Here is a 17,318-nt window from a genome sequence, read left to right as displayed (position 1 = left end):
ACCGAATTCCAACAGGATGCGTTCCTTCTTACCGAATTCTAACAGGATGCGTTCCTTCTTACCGAATTCCAACAGGATGCGTTCCTTCTTACTGAATTTCAACAGGATGCGTTCCTTCTTACTGAATTCCAACAGAATGCGTTCCTTCTTACTGAATTCCAACAGGATGCGTTCCTTCTTACTGAATTCCAACAGGATGCGTTCCTTCTTACTGAATTCCAACAGGATGCGTTCCTTCTTACTGAATTCCAACAGGATGCGTTCCTTCTTACTGAATTCCAACAGGATGCGTTCCTTCTTACCGAATTCCAACAGGATGCGTTCCTTCTTACCGAATTCCAACAGGATGCGTTCCTTCTTACTGAATTCTAACAGGATGCATCCCTTCTTACTGATTTCCAACAGGATGCGTTCCTTCTTACTGAATTCCAACAGGATGCGTTCCTTCTTACCGAATTCCAACAGGATGCGTTCCTTCTTACCGAATTCCAACAGGATGCGTTCCTTCTTACTGAATTCTAACAGGATGCATCCCTTCTTACTGAATTCCAACAGGATGCGATCCTTCTTACTGAATTCCAACAGGATGCGTTCCTTCTTACGGGATTCTAACAGGATGCGTTCCTTCTTACGGAATTCTAACAGGATGCGTTCCTTCTTACTGATTTCCAACAGGATGCGTTCCTTCTTACTGATTTCCAACAGGATGCGTTCCTTCTTACTGAATTCCAACAGGATGCGTTCCTTCTTACTGAATTCCAACAGGATGCGTTCCTTCTTACTGAATTCCAACAGGATGCGTTTCTTCTTACTGAATTCCAACAGGATGCGTTCCTTCTTACCGAATTCCAACAGGATGCGTTCCTTCTTACCGAATTCTAACAGGATGCGTTCCTTCTTACTGAATTCCAACAGGATGCGTTCCTTCTTACTGAATTTCAACAGGATGCGTTCCTTCTTACTGAATTCCAACAGAATGCGTTCCTTCTTACTGAATTCCAACAGGATGCGTTCCTTCTTACTGAATTCCAACAGGATGCGTTCCTTCTTACTGAATTCCAACAGGATGCGTTCCTTCTTACTGAATTCCAACAGGATGCGTTCCTTCTTACTGAATTCCAACAGGATGCGTTCCTTCTTACCGAATTCCAACAGGATGCGTTCCTTCTTACCGAATTCCAACAGGATGCGTTCCTTCTTACTGAATTCTAACAGGATGCATCCCTTCTTACTGATTTCCAACAGGATGCGTTCCTTCTTACTGAATTCCAACAGGATGCGTTCCTTCTTACCGAATTCCAACAGGATGCGTTCCTTCTTACCGAATTCCAACAGGATGCGTTCCTTCTTACTGAATTCTAACAGGATGCATCCCTTCTTACTGAATTCCAACAGGATGCGATCCTTCTTACTGAATTCCAACAGGATGCGTTCCTTCTTACGGGATTCTAACAGGATGCGTTCCTTCTTACGGAATTCTAACAGGATGCGTTCCTTCTTACTGATTTCCAACAGGATGCGTTCCTTCTTACTGATTTCCAACAGGATGGGTTCCTTCTTACTGATTTCCAACAGGATGCGTTCCTTCTTACTGAATTCCAACAGGATGCGTTCCTTCTTACTGAATTCCAACAGGATGCGTTCCTTCTTACTGAATTCCAACAGGATGCGTTCCTTCTTACTGATTTCCAACAGGATGCGTTCCTTCTTACTGATTTCCAACAGGATGCGTTCCTTCTTACTGATTTCCAACAGGATGAGTTCCTTCTTACTGATTTCCAACAGGATGAGTTCCTTCTTACTGAATTCCAACAGGATGCATTCCTTCTTACTGAATTCCAACAGGATGCGTTCCTTCTTACTGAATTCCAACAGGATGCGTTCCTTCTTACTGAATTCTAACAGGATGCGTTCCTTCTTACTGAATTCCAACAGGATGCGTTCCTTCTTACTGAATTCCAACAGGATGCGTTCCTTCTTACTGAATTCCAACAGGATGCGTTTCTTCTTACTGAATTCCAACAGGATGCGTTCCTTCTTACTGAATTCTAACAGGATGCGTTCCTTCTTACTGAATTCCAACAGGATGCGTTCCTTCTTACTGAATTCCAACAGGATAGGTTCCTTCTTACTGAATTCCAACAGGATGCGTTCCTTCTTACTGATTTCCAACAGGATGCGTTCCTTCTTACTGAATTCTAACAGGATGCGTTCCTTCTTACTGAATTCCAACAGGATGCGTTCCTTCTTACTGAATTTCAACAGGATGCGTTCCTTCTTACTGAATTCCAACAGGATGCGTTCCTTCTTACTGAATTCCAACAGGATGCGTTCCTTCTTACTGAATTCCAACAGGATGCGTTCCTTCTTACTGAATTCCAACAGGATGCGTTCCTTCCTCCTGAATTCCAACAGGATGCGTTCCTTCTTACTGAATTCCAACAGGATGCGTTCCTTCTTACTGAATTCCAACAGGATGCGTTCCTTCTTACTGAATTCCAACAGGATGCGTTCCTTCTTACTGAATTCCAACAGGATGCGTTCCTTCTTACCGAATTCCAACAGGATGCGTTCCTTCTTACCGAATTCCAACAGGATGCGTTCCTTCTTACCGAATTCCAACAGGATGCGTTCCTTCTTACCGAATTCCAACAGGATGCGTTCCTTCTTACCGAATTCTAACAGGATGCGTCCTTCTTACCGAATTCCAACAGGATGCGTTCTTCTTACTGAATTCCAACAGGATACGTTCTTCTTACTGAATTCCAACAGGATGCGTTCCTTCTTACTGAATTCCAACAGGACGCGTTCCTTCTTACTGAATTCTAACAGGACGCGTTCCTTCTTACTGAATTCCAACAGGACGCGTTTCTTCTTACTGAATTGCAACAGGACGCGTTCCTTCTTACTGAATTCCAACAGATGCGTTCCTTCTTACTGAATTCCAACAGGATGCGTTTCTTCTTACTGAATTCCAACAGGATGCGTTCCTTCTTACTGAATTCTAACAGGATGCGTTCCTTCTTACTGAATTCCAACAGGATGCGTTCCTTCTTACTGAATTCCAACAGGATGCGTTTCTTCTTACTGAATTCCAACAGGATGCGTTCCTTCTTACTGAATTCCAACAGGATGCGTTCCTTCTTACTGAATTCCAACAGGATGCGTTCCTTCTTACTGAATTCCAACAGGATGCGTTCCTTCTTACTGATTTCCAACAGGATGCGTTCCTTCTTACTGAATTCCAACAGGATGCGTTCCTTCTTACTGAATTCCAACAGGATGCGTTCCTTCTTGCTGAATTCCAACTGGATGCGTTCCTTCTTACTGAATTCCAACAGGATGCGTTCCTTCTTACTGATTTCCAACAGGATACGTTCCTTCTTACTGAATTCCAACAGGATGCGTTCCTTCTTACGGAATTCTAACAGGATGCGTTCCTTCTTACTGATTTCCAACAGGATGCGTTCCTTCTTACCGAATTCCAACAGGATGCGTTCCTTCTTACCGAATTCCAACAGGATGCGTTCCTTCTTACCGAATTCCAACAGGATGCGTTCCTTCTTACCGAATTCCAACAGGATGCGTTCCTTCTTACTGAATTCTAACAGGATGCATCCCTTCTTACTGATTTCCAACAGGATGCGTTTCTTCTTACTGAATTCCAACAGGATGCGTTTCTTCTTACTGAATTCCAACAGGATGTGTTCCTTCTTACTGAATTCTAACAGGATGCGTTCCTTCTTACTGAATTCCAACAGGATGCGTTCCTTCTTACTGAATTCTAACAGGATGCGTTCCTTCTTACTGAATTCCAACAGGATGCGTTCCTTCTTACTGAATTCCAACAGGATGCGATCCTTCTTACTGAATTCCAACAGGATGCGTTCCTTCTTACGGGATTCTAACAGGATGCGTTCCTTCTTACGGAATTCTAACAGGATGCGTTCCTTCTTACTGATTTCCAACAGGATGCGTTCCTTCTTACTGATTTCCAACAGGATGGGTTCCTTCTTACTGATTTCCAACAGGATGCGTTCCTTCTTACTGAATTCCAACAGGATGCGTTCCTTCTTACTGAATTCCAACAGGATGCGTTCCTTCTTACTGAATTCCAACAGGATGCGTTCCTTCTTACTGATTTCCAACAGGATGCGTTCCTTCTTACTGATTTCCAACAGGATGCGTTCCTTCTTACTGATTTCCAACAGGATGAGTTCCTTCTTACTGATTTCCAACAGGATGAGTTCCTTCTTACTGAATTCCAACAGGATGCATTCCTTCTTACTGAATTCCAACAGGATGCGTTCCTTCTTACTGAATTCCAACAGGATGCGTTCCTTCTTACTGAATTCTAACAGGATGCGTTCCTTCTTACTGAATTCCAACAGGATGCGTTCCTTCTTACTGAATTCCAACAGGATGCGTTCCTTCTTACTGAATTCCAACAGGATGCGTTTCTTCTTACTGAATTCCAACAGGATGCGTTCCTTCTTACTGAATTCTAACAGGATGCGTTCCTTCTTACTGAATTCCAACAGGATGCGTTCCTTCTTACTGAATTCCAACAGGATAGGTTCCTTCTTACTGAATTCCAACAGGATGCGTTCCTTCTTACTGATTTCCAACAGGATGCGTTCCTTCTTACTGAATTCTAACAGGATGCGTTCCTTCTTACTGAATTCCAACAGGATGCGTTCCTTCTTACTGAATTTCAACAGGATGCGTTCCTTCTTACTGAATTCCAACAGGATGCGTTCCTTCTTACTGAATTCCAACAGGATGCGTTCCTTCTTACTGAATTCCAACAGGATGCGTTCCTTCTTACTGAATTCCAACAGGATGCGTTCCTTCCTCCTGAATTCCAACAGGATGCGTTCCTTCTTACTGAATTCCAACAGGATGCGTTCCTTCTTACTGAATTCCAACAGGATGCGTTCCTTCTTACTGAATTCCAACAGGATGCGTTCCTTCTTACTGAATTCCAACAGGATGCGTTCCTTCTTACCGAATTCCAACAGGATGCGTTCCTTCTTACCGAATTCCAACAGGATGCGTTCCTTCTTACCGAATTCCAACAGGATGCGTTGCTTCTTACCGAATTCCAACAGGATGCGTTCCTTCTTACCGAATTCCAACAGGATGCGTTCCTTCTTACCGAATTCTAACAGGATGCGTCCTTCTTACCGAATTCCAACAGGATGCGTTCTTTTTACTGAATTCCAACAGGATACGTTCTTCTTACTGAATTCCAACAGGATGCGTTCCTTCTTACTGAATTCCAACAGGATGCGTTCCTTCTTACTGAATTCTAACAGGACGCGTTCCTTCTTACTGAATTCCAACAGGACGCGTTTCTTCTTACTGAATTGCAACAGGACGCGTTCCTTCTTACTGAATTCCAACAGATGCGTTCCTTCTTACTGAATTCCAACAGGATGCGTTTCTTCTTACTGAATTCCAACAGGATGCGTTCCTTCTTACTGAATTCTAACAGGATGCGTTCCTTCTTACTGAATTCCAACAGGATGCGTTCCTTCTTACTGAATTCCAACAGGATGCGTTTCTTCTTACTGAATTCCAACAGGATGCGTTCCTTCTTACTGAATTCCAACAGGATGCGTTCCTTCTTACTGAATTCCAACAGGATGCGTTCCTTCTTACTGAATTCCAACAGGATGCGTTCCTTCTTACTGATTTCCAACAGGATGCGTTCCTTCTTACTGAATTCCAACAGGATGCGTTCCTTCTTACTGAATTCCAACAGGATGCGTTCCTTCTTACTGAATTCCAACTGGATGCGTTCCTTCTTACTGAATTCCAACAGGATGCGTTCCTTCTTACTGATTTCCAACAGGATACGTTCCTTCTTACTGAATTCCAACAGGATGCGTTCCTTCTTACGGAATTCTAACAGGATGCGTTCCTTCTTACTGATTTCCAACAGGATGCGTTCCTTCTTACGGGATTCCAACAGGATGCGTTCCTTCTTACTGAATTCCAACAGGATGCTTTCCTTCTTACTGAATTCTAACAGGATGCGTTCCTTCTTACTGAATTCCAACAGGATGAGTTCCTTCTTACTGAATTTCAACAGGATGCGTTCCTTCTTACTGAATTCCAACAGGATGCGTTCCTTCTTACTGAATTCCAACAGGATGCGTTCCTTCTTACTGAATTCCAACAGGATGCGTTCCTTCTTACTGAATTCCAACAGGATGCGTTCCTTCTTACTGAATTCCAACAGGATGCGTTCCTTCTTACTGAATTCCAACAGGATGCGTTCCTTCTTACTGAATTCCAACAGGATGCGTTCCTTCTTACTGAATTCCAACAGGATGCGTTCCTTCTTACTGAATTCCAACAGGATGCGTTCCTTCTTACTGAATTCCAACAGGATGCGTTCCTTCTTACTGAATTCCAACAGGATGCGTTCCTTCTTACCGAATTCCAACAGGATGCGTTCCTTCTTACCGAATTCCAACAGGATGCGTTCCTTCTTACCGAATTCCAACAGGATGCGTTTCTTCTTACCGAATTCCAACAGGATGCGTTCCTTCTTACCGAATTCTAACAGGATGCGTTCCTTCTTACCGAATTCCAACAGGATGCGTTGCTTCTTACCGAATTCTAACAGCATGCGTCCTTCTTACTGAATTCCAACAGGATGCGTTCTTCTTACTGAATTCCAACAGGATGCGTTCCTTCTTACTGAATTCCAACAGGATGCGTTCCTTCTTACTGAATTCTAACAGGATGCGTTCCTTCTTACTGAATTCCAACAGGATGCGTTTCTTCTTACTGAATTCCAACAGGATGCGTTTCTTCTTACTGAATTCCAACAGGATGCGTTCCTTCTTACTGAATTCCAACAGGATGCGTTCCTTCTTACTGAATTCTAACAGGACGCGTTCCTTCTTACTGAATTCCAACAGGACGCGTTTCTTCTTACTGAATTGCAACAGGATGCGTTCCTTCTTACTGAATTCCAACAGGATGCGTTCCTTCTTACTGAATTCCAACAGGATGGGTTTCTTCTTACTGAATTCCAACAGGATGCGTTCCTTCTTACTGAATTCTAACAGGATGCGTTCCTTCTTACTGAATTCCAACAGGATGCGTTCCTTCTTACTGAATTCCAACAGGATGCGTTTCTTCTTACTGAATTCCAACAGGATGCGTTCCTTCTTACTGAATTCCAACAGGATGCGTTCCTTCTTACTGAATTCCAACAGGATGCGTTCCTTCTTACTGAATTCCAACAGGATGCGTTCCTTCTTACTGAATTCCAACAGGATGCGTTCCTTCTTACTGAATTCTAACAGGATGCGTTCCTTCTTACTGAATTCCAACAGGACGCGTTTCTTCTTACTGAATTGCAACAGGATGCGTTCCTTCTTACTGAATTCCAACAGGATGCGTTCCTTCTTACTGAATTCCAACAGGATGCGTTCCTTCTTACTGAATTCTAACAGGATGCGTTCCTTCTTACTGAATTCCAACAGGATGCGTTTCTTCTTACTGAATTCCAACAGGATGCGTTCCTTCTTACTGAATTCCAACAGGATGCGTTCCTTCTTACTGAATTCCAACAGGATGCGTTCCTTCTTACTGAATTCCAACAAGATGCGTTTCTTCTTACTGAATTCCAACAGGATGCGTTCCTTCTTACTGAATTCCAACAGGATGCGTTCCTTCTTACTGAATTCCAACAGGATGCGTTCCTTCTTACTGAATTCCAACAGGATGCGTTCCTTCGTACTGAATTCCAACAGGATGCGTTCCTTCTTACGGGATTCTAACAGGATGCGTTCCTTCTTACGGAATTCTAACAGGATGCGTTCCTTCTTACTGAATTCCAACAGGATGCGTTTCTTCTTACTGAATTCCAACAGGATGCGTTCCTTCTTACTGAATTCCAACAGGATGCGTTCCTTCTTACTGAATTCCAACAGGATGCGTTCCTTCTTACTGAATTCCAACAGGATGCGTTCCTTCTTACTGAATTCCAACAGGATGCGTTCCTTCTTACTGAATTCCAACAGGATGCGTTCCTTCTTACTGAATTCCAACAGGATGCGTTCCTTCGTACTGAATTCCAACAGGATGCGTTCCTTCTTACGGGATTCTAACAGGATGCGTTCCTTCTTACGGAATTCTAACAGGATGCGTTCCTTCTTACTGAATTCCAACAGGATGCGTTCCTTCTTACTGATTTCCAACAGGATACGTTCCTTCTTACTGAATTCCAACAGGATGCGTTCCTTCTTACGGAATTCTAACAGGATGCGTTCCTTCTTACGGAATTCCAACAGGATGCGTTCCTTCTTACGGAATTCCAACAGGATGCGTTCCTTCTTACGGAATTCCAACAGGATGCGTTCCTTCTTACGGAATTCCAACAGGATGCGTTCCTTCTTACTGAATTCCAACAGGATGCGTTCCTTCTTACTGAATTCCAACAGGATGCGTTCCTTCTTACTGAATTCCAACAGGATGCGTTCCTTCTTACTGAATTCCAACAGGATGCGTTCCTTCTTACGGAATTCCAACAGGATGCGTTCCTTCTTACGGAATTCTAACAGGATGCGTTCCTTCTTACTGATTTCCAACAGGATGCGTTCCTTCTTACTGATTTCCAACAGGATGCGTTCCTTCTTACTGAATTCCAACAGGATGCGTTCCTTCTTACTGAATTCCAACAGGATGCGTTCCTTCTTACTGAATTCCAACAGGATGCGTTCCTTCTTACTGAATTCCAACAGGATGCGTTCCTTCTTACTGAATTCCAACAGGATGCGTTCCTTCTTACGGAATTCCAACAGGATGCGTTCCTTCTTACGGAATTCTAACAGGATGCGTTCCTTCTTACTGATTTCCAACAGGATGCGTTCCTTCTTACTGATTTCCAACAGGATGCGTTCCTTCTTACTGAATTCCAACAGGATGCGTTCCTTCTTACTGAATTCCAACAGGATGCGTTCCTTCTTACTGAATTCCAACAGGATGCGTTCCTTCTTACTGAATTCCAACAGGATGCGTTCCTTCTTACTGAATTCCAACAGGATGCGTTCCTTCTTACTGAATTCCAGCAGGATGCGTTCCTTCTTACTGAATTCCAACAGGATGCGTTCCTTCTTACTGAATTCCAACAGGATGCGTTCCTTCTTACTGAATTCCAACAGGATGCGTTCCTTCTTACTGAATTCCAACAGGATGCGTTCCTTCTTACTGAATTCCAACAGGATGCGTTCCTTCTTACTGAATTCCAACAGGATGCGTTTCTTCTTACTGAATTCCAACAGGATGCGTTCCTTCTTACTGAATTAATATCTAATAACCCCCATAGTAGAAACATTTACCTATTTTTGTTGTTCAGCATGTTGTTCTGTCTCAGAAATAAATAGCCTATTCAAAACAGACTGGGACAGTTGTGGGACGATAGATCCCACATTCATACAACCAGTAGGCCTAGACTACATAAATAAAACGTTTAAAAGCAACAAGTCTGATGCAACAGATGAGAACGTTTATGTTATTAAAATGTTGATCAACTATTATTTCTTCACATTATAATCACAGCAATGTACACAAGGCAGTAGGCAACCTGTGAATGTGCATTCTATAATGCAGTTAGCATGTAAACACTGTTGTCAAACAGGCCCTCTACATGTGAATGTGCATTCTATAATGCAGTTAGCAGGTAAACACTGTTGTCAAAAAGGCCCTCTACATGTGAATGTGCATTCTATAATGCAGTTAGCAGGACAACACTGTTGTCAAACAGGCCCTCTACATGTGAATGTGCATTCTATAATGCAGTTAGCAGGTAAACACTGTTGTCAAACAGGCCCTCTACATGTGAATGTGCATTCTATAATGCAGTTAGCAGGTAAACACTGTTGTCAAACAGGCCCTCTACATGTGAATGTGCATTCTATAATGCAGTTAGCAGGTAAACACTGTTGTCAAACAGGCCCTCTACATGTGAATGTGCATTCTATAATGCAGTTAGCAGGTAAACACTGTTGTCAAACAGGCCCTCTACATGTGAATGTGCATTCTATAATGCAGTTAGCAGGTAAACACTGTTGTCAAAAAGGCTCTCTACATGTGAGCGGTTTCATGTGACTGAGGAACTTAGAAAGAAGGGAGATCTAAGGATTGTCAACAACTAGCCTGGGTTGCTAATATGACTGGGATTGTCAACAACTAGCCTGGGTTGCTAATATGACTGGGATTGTCAACAACTAGCCTGGGTTGCTAATATGATTGGGATTGTCAACAACTAGCCTGGGTTGCTAATATGACTGGGATTGTCAACAACTAGCCCGGGTTGCTAATATGACTGGGATTGTCAACAACTAGCCTGGGTTGCTAATATGACTGGGATTGTCAACAACTAGCCTGGGTTGCTAATATGACTGGGATTGTCAACAACTAGCCTGGGTTGCTAATATGACTGGGATTGTCAACAACTAGCCTGGGTTGCTAATATGACTGGGATTGTCAACAACTAGCCTGGGTTGCTAATATGACTGGGATTGTCAACAACTAGCCTGGGTTGCTAATATGACTAGGATTATCAACAACTAGCATGGGTTGCTAATATGACTGGGATTGTCAACAACTAGCCTGGGTTGCTAATATGACTGGGATTGTCAACAACTAGCCTGGGTTGCCAATATGACTGGGATTGTCAACAACTAGCCTGGGTTGCTAATATGACTGGGATTGTCAACAACTAGCCTGGGTTGCCAATATGACTGGGATTGTCAACAACTAGCCTGGGTTGCTAATATGACTGGGATTGTGCCTTTGGCTACTGGACAATGAAAGAAAGTTGATTTGAAAACCAATAGAACATGAGAGAAAAATTCTACTGGCTTCAATGGCATATGGAAGTCTTTATAAAATAATTTCCTCCATGATATATATGGTAGGATTTTGGCTAAGCTACTTTGAAGCAAGGTAAGACATACCGGATAATATGAAGTAAAATGTTCAGGTTTCAAACAATTAGGTATATGTTTTCAAAATGTATACTGCTGTCTGCCTACCGTTGTCTATACACTTTAAATGGCAAGCGAGCTTCAATTTGAAAACAAAGGAGAGCCGCACACTCTAGGAGCTCAGATGAAGGATGATAGATTAATTTTAGACTACACAAGCTTACTAACAATTACAATGGCACAATAATCACAAGAATGGCTTCAGATCAAAGTCTACGTTGAGACCGAAGGGAACAAGGGTCTTTAAAGCGAGCTTCAATTACCAGTTGAGAAATAAACAGGTTTTAACACACATTTGCATTTCCAATTGTTGTGCACTTATAAAAAGCATGTTTCACTCCAGCAGCAACGAACGGGCTGTTTGAGAAGCTGCAGCAGCTGCTCTCGCTCTGTCTGACAGATTTCCGCTCATCATGCTGTGATGAATATGATACACAACGACTAACGAAGCTCCAATTTAATTCCACTAAATTATGCAAATGAACCTATAGACCAATAAGCATGCCCGGTCAAATGTATTTCCATCGACTGGTATTTCCATCAATGAATAGGCTAAAAAGCATCATTTTGCAATGGGATTTTTTTTCTTTCGTCCCGGGCAATTAATATTTTATTCATCAGCTATTCATTTTTCATTTCATTTTTTTGGCCAAAAAACAGCTATTACCAGATAACGGAAACCTTGAGACAGACAGACATATTGACATGTAGAGATTATCAGACAGACATATTAACATGTAGAGATTATCAGACAGACATATTAACATGTAGAGATTATCAGACAGACATATTGACATGTAGAGATTATCAGACAGACATATTGACATGTAGAGATTATCAGACAGACATATTGACATGTAGAGATTATCAGACAGACATATTGACATGTAGAGATTATCAGACAGACATATTGACATGTAGAGATTATCAGACAGACATATTGACATGTAGAGATTATCAGACAGACATATTAACATGTAGAGATTATCAGACAGACATATTAACATGTAGAGATTATCAGACAGACATATTAACATGTAGAGATTATCAGACAGGCATATTAACATTTAACCAGGCAGGTAAACATCCATCCATACACCCAGTCTTGCCCTCTTCTCCTCACCCTGATCAGCACCACGTCAGCTGCCTCTATGGCCACGTCAGAGCCCGTTCCTATGGCGATGCCAACGTCTGCCATGGACAGAGCGGGCGAGTCGTTGACCCCGTCACCCACCATGGCCACCCTCTTCCCTGCCTGCTGCAGCTGCTCTACCATGGCCACCTTGTGGGACGGCAGCAACTCTGCAAACACCTTCTTGATTCCCACCTGGAGGAGACAGAGAGACAGCTAAATGACAGTTCATAAGCCACAATAAAACCACATTTGGGTTCTTTAGCAGATGCTCTTATCCAGAGTGACTTACAAAACAACATTCCTTTTCATCTTTAAAGAATGTCTTGGTTTATATACATACATTCATAACAATCCCAAGCCAATCCAGTCCTGTCCCCTACCTGATCAGCGATAGCCCGTGCTGTCTTGCTGTTGTCTCCAGTCATCAGAATCACCTCCAGACCCATGGCCTGCAGGGTGTGAACCGCTAAACCTGCCTCTGGCTTCACCGTGTCTGCTATGGCTATCATGGCAAATAGCAGACCTACGCAGAGAGAGAGGGAGAGAGACAGGGAGGGGAGGGAGGTAGAGAGAAACAGGGAGAGAGGCAGAGAGAGAGGCAGAGAGAGGCAGAGAGAGAGGCAGAGGGAGAGAGAGAGGCAGAGAGAGAGAGAGAGAGACAGGAAGAGCGAGAGACGGGAAGAGCGAGAGACGGGAAGAGCGAGAGACGGGAAGAGCGAGAGAGAGAGCGAGAGAGAGAGCGAGAGAGAGAGAGACAGGGAGAGAGAGAGAGAGACAGGGAGAGACAGGAAGAGCGAGAGAGAGACAGGAAGAGCGAGAGACAGGAAGAGCGAGAGACAGGAAGAGCGAGAGACAGGAAGAGCGAAAGAGAGAGAGAGAGAGAGAGAGAGAGAGAGAGAGAGAGGGAGAGCGAGAGAGAGACAGGAAGAGCGAGAGAGAGACAGGAAGAGCGAGAGAGAGACAGGAAGAGCGAGAGAGAGAGAGAGAGAGAGAGAGAGAGAGAGAGAGAGAGAGAGGGAGAGGTAGGTAGGTGAGAGAGAGAGGGAGGGGGAGGTAGGTGAGAGAGAGAGGGAGGGACCGAGAGAGAGAGGGTGGTTATAGACAGACAATGGTTATAGATAGAGGGGGATTATAGATTCAGCAACACAATGGATTAAATCGTTGGAAACTCCTAAGGATATGTTCCAATATCCATACCAGAATTTAAAATGAAGCAATACACTACCATTCAAAAGTTTGGGGTCACTTAGAAATGTCCTTTTTATTGAAAGAAAAGCCAATTTTTTGTCCATTAAAATAACATCAAATTGATCATAAATACAGTGTAGACATTGTTAATGTTGTAAATGACTATTGTAGCTGGAAACGGCTGATTTTATATGGAATATCTACATAGGCGTAGATATCTAACTAGAATAGAAAGAGGAGTGGGAGGCCCCGGTGCACAACTGAGCAAGAGGACAAGTACTTTAGAGTGTCTAGTTTGAGAAACAGATGCCTCACAAGTCCTTAAATGGCAACTTCATTAAATAGTACCCGCAAAACATCAGTCTCAGCGTCAACAGTGAAGAGGCGATGCTGGCCTCTGCTGGCCTCTGCACGCCTATGTAGATATTCCATAAAAAAATCTGCTGTTTCCAGCTACAATAGTCATTTACAACATTAACAATGTCTACACTGTATTTCTGATCAATTTGATGTTATTTTAAAGGGACAAAAAATGTGCTTTTCTTTCAAAAACAAGGACATTTCTAAGTGACCCCAAACTTTGAATGGTAGTGTATATTGGGTGTGCATTCTAAGTGTTATGCTAGTGTTGATAATATATTGGGTGTGTATTCTAAGTGTTATGCTAGTGTTGATAATATATTGGGCGTATATGCTAGTGTTGATAATATACTGGGCGTGTATTCTAAGTGTTATGCTAGTGTTGATAATATATTGGGCGTGTATTCTAGTGTTGATAATATATTGGGCGTATATGCTAGTGTTGATAATATATTGGGCGTGTATTCTAAGTGTTATGCTAGTGTTGATAATATACTGGGCGTGTATTCTAGTGTTGATAATATATTGGGCGTATATGCTAGTGTTGATAATATATTGGGCGTGTATTCTAAGTGTTATGCTAGTGTTGATAATATATTGGGCGTGTATTCTAGTGTTGATAATATATTGGGCGTATATGCTAGTGTTGATAATATATTGGGCGTGTATTCTAAGTGTTATGCTAGTGTTGATAATATATTGGGCGTGTATTCTAAGTGTTATACTAGTGTTGATAATATATTGGGCGTGTATTCTAGTGTTGATAATATACTGGGCGTGTATTCTAGTGTTGATAATATATTGGGCGTGTATTCTAGTGTTGATAATATATTGGGCGTGTATTCTAAGTGTTATACTAGTGTTGATAATATATTGGGCGTGTATTCTAGTGTTGATAATATACTGGGCGTGTATTCTAGTGTTGATAATATATCGGGCGTGTATTCTAAGTGTTATACTAGTGTTGATAATATATTGGGCGTGTATTCTAGTGTTGATAATATATTGGGCGTGTATTCTAGTGTTGATAATATATTGGGCGTGTATTCTAGTGTTGATAATATATTGGGCGTGTATTCTAAGTGTTATACTAGTGTTGATAATATATTGGGCGTGTATTCTAGTGTTGATAATATACTGGGCGTGTATTCTAGTGTTGATAATATATTGGGCGTATATGCTAGTGTTGATAATATATTGGGCGTGTATTCTAAGTGTTATGCTAGTGTTGATAATATATTGGGCGTGTATTCTAAGTGTTATGCTAGTGTTGATAATATATTGGGCGTGTATTCTAAGTGTTATACTAGTGTTGATAATATATTGGGCGTGTATTCTAGTGTTGATAATATATTGGGCGTGTATTCTAGTGTTGATAATATACTGGGCGTGTATTCTAGTGTTGATAATATACTGGCCGTGTATTCTAGTGTTGATAATATACTGGGCGTGTATTCTAGTGTTGATAATATTAGAAGTCGACTAGACGGTACTCAAAGCTATTATAATTTTTCTAATACCCATCCAAACTTTGTAGATGTATTAGTGCCTAGGGGTCAAGGACAATAGAAAATAGGGAGCCACTGTCGTACTTAATGTGCGTCCTACACACACACAACTCACTGTCGACAGCCACCAGTACAGCAGTGCGTCCCCTGCGTTCATGTTCAGTCATGGTCTCGTCTATATCAGGTCTGATCTCTAGTCCGTTCCTCCTCATCCACTCCCTGTTCCCCATCAACACCGCGTAGGACGCTGTCTGCACCAGGGCTATAGAGGAACACAGAGAGGTTACTGGTTCCCTATCAACACCACGTAGGATGCTGTCTGCACCAGGGCTATAGAGGAACACAGAGAGGTTACTGGTTCTCTATCAACACCACGTAGGATGCTGTCTGCACCAGGGCTATAGAGGAACACACAGAGAGGTTACTGGTCCCTATCAACACCACGTAGGACGCTGTGTGCACCAGGGCTATAGAGGAACACAGAGAGGTTACTGGTTCTCTATCAACACCATGTAGGATGCTGTCTGCGCCAGGGCTATAGAGGAACAGCAAGGGGAAAAGGGGGTAGACTAGAATGTAGCCTAGAATGTAGGCAGAATGTATAGTATGCATTTCATCAATGCAGTGAAAACACAGGGGAATCTTAAGGCCTTATGTTGAATAATAACTGACAATAAGGGGTAACTCAGGGTTGTGTACTTATTCTACTTAGACTACATATCCCAGTACGTACGGAGAGGCGGCGCGTCCATGATGAGGGGGTGTGATCCTGGCCTGGTTCTGCAGTCACTGATCTGGACCAGAATACTGTTTCCCTGGTTGTTGTCTTCACCGTCCTCCTGATGTTGTCTCAGCAGGGTCTCTGTGTTACTGACCTGGCATCGTATACCACAGCCTGGTACAGACTGGAACTCAGCACACACACCAAGGGACTCTGTACCCAGCTCCTAATACAGAGACACAGAGACAGATTAGTACACTTTATCTGGACCCACAATGACCGATAGGACCCAAATATTTTGGAGGTCTTCCAGACACTTGGAATGATCAACTCACGACAACTCACAACCAGTCTCCTACCTGTCAGGTGTTGGACTGAGGTTCAGGTGGACTCACCTGTTTGCAGTACTTGGTGATGGAATCAGACCCACCTGTTTACAGTACTTGGTGATGGAATCAGACCCACCTGTTTACAGTACTTGGTGATGGAATCAGACTCACCTGTTTACAGTACTTGGTGATGGAATCAGACCCACCTGTTTACAGTACTTGGTGATGAAATCAGACCCACCTGTTTACAGTACTTGGTGATGGAATCAGACCCACCTGTTTACAGTACTTGGTGATGGAATCAGACCCACCTGTTTACAGTACTTGGTGATGGAATCAGACTCACCTGTTTGGAGTACTTGGTGATGGAATCAGACTCACCTGTTTGCAGTACTTGGTGATGGAATCAGACTCACCTGTTTGGAGTACTTGGTGATGGAATCATACTCACCTGTTTGCAGTACTTGGTGATGGAATCAGACTCACCTGTTGGCAGTACTTGGTAATGGAATCAGACCCACCTGTTGGCAGTACTTGGTAATGGAATCAGACCCACCTGTTGGCAGTACTTGGTAATGGAATCAGACCCACCTGTTTGCAGTACTTGGTGATGGAATCAGACTCACCTGTTTGCAGTACTTGATAATGGAATCAGACTCACCTGTTTGCAGTACTTGGTGATGGAACCAGACTCACCTGTTTACAGTACTTGGTGATGGAACCAGACTCACCTGTTTACAGTACTTGGTGATGGAACCAGACTCACCTGTTTACAGTACTTGGTGATGGCAGCTCCCAGCGGGTGTTCACTGTTGTTCTCTGCAGTCCCTACGATGGCCAGCAGACGGGAGCGAGGAATCCTGTTCCCCTCCACTACAATCTTCACCTGGATGACTTTAGGAGCTCCGTAGGTGATGGTACCCGTCTTATCAAACACCACTGTATGGATCTGGAAAATACACCGTTTTTTGTAACAAGGTAGGAATAAGGGAAGTATTTGTAACCTGTTGGGGATGGGGGCGCTGTTTAGACTATTTATGCTAATTGGGTAATTTTTGAAACGGC

The 17,318-nt window shown here is 42.8% G+C and overlaps 1 protein-coding gene across 1 annotated transcript in view; it reads right to left on the bottom strand.

Annotated features, from left to right (window-relative positions):
- Positions 1 to 17,318, bottom strand: part of LOC129827213 (copper-transporting ATPase 1-like) — a 140,481-nt gene that overhangs the window by 102,787 nt on the left and 20,376 nt on the right. Inside the window, 5 exon segments of the mRNA XM_055887950.1 lie at positions 12,136 to 12,339; positions 12,528 to 12,670; positions 15,310 to 15,465; positions 15,937 to 16,150; positions 17,020 to 17,202. Of these exon segments, the coding sequence (XP_055743925.1) occupies positions 12,136 to 12,339; positions 12,528 to 12,670; positions 15,310 to 15,465; positions 15,937 to 16,150; positions 17,020 to 17,202 (900 nt within the window).

Source organism: Salvelinus fontinalis, chromosome 29 (genome assembly GCF_029448725.1).
Source record: "Salvelinus fontinalis isolate EN_2023a chromosome 29, ASM2944872v1, whole genome shotgun sequence".
NCBI classification, from domain to species: domain Eukaryota; kingdom Metazoa; phylum Chordata; class Actinopteri; order Salmoniformes; family Salmonidae; genus Salvelinus; species Salvelinus fontinalis.
Note: the sequence above shows the minus strand (reverse complement) of the source record. Positions and strands in the feature narration are given on the sequence as shown.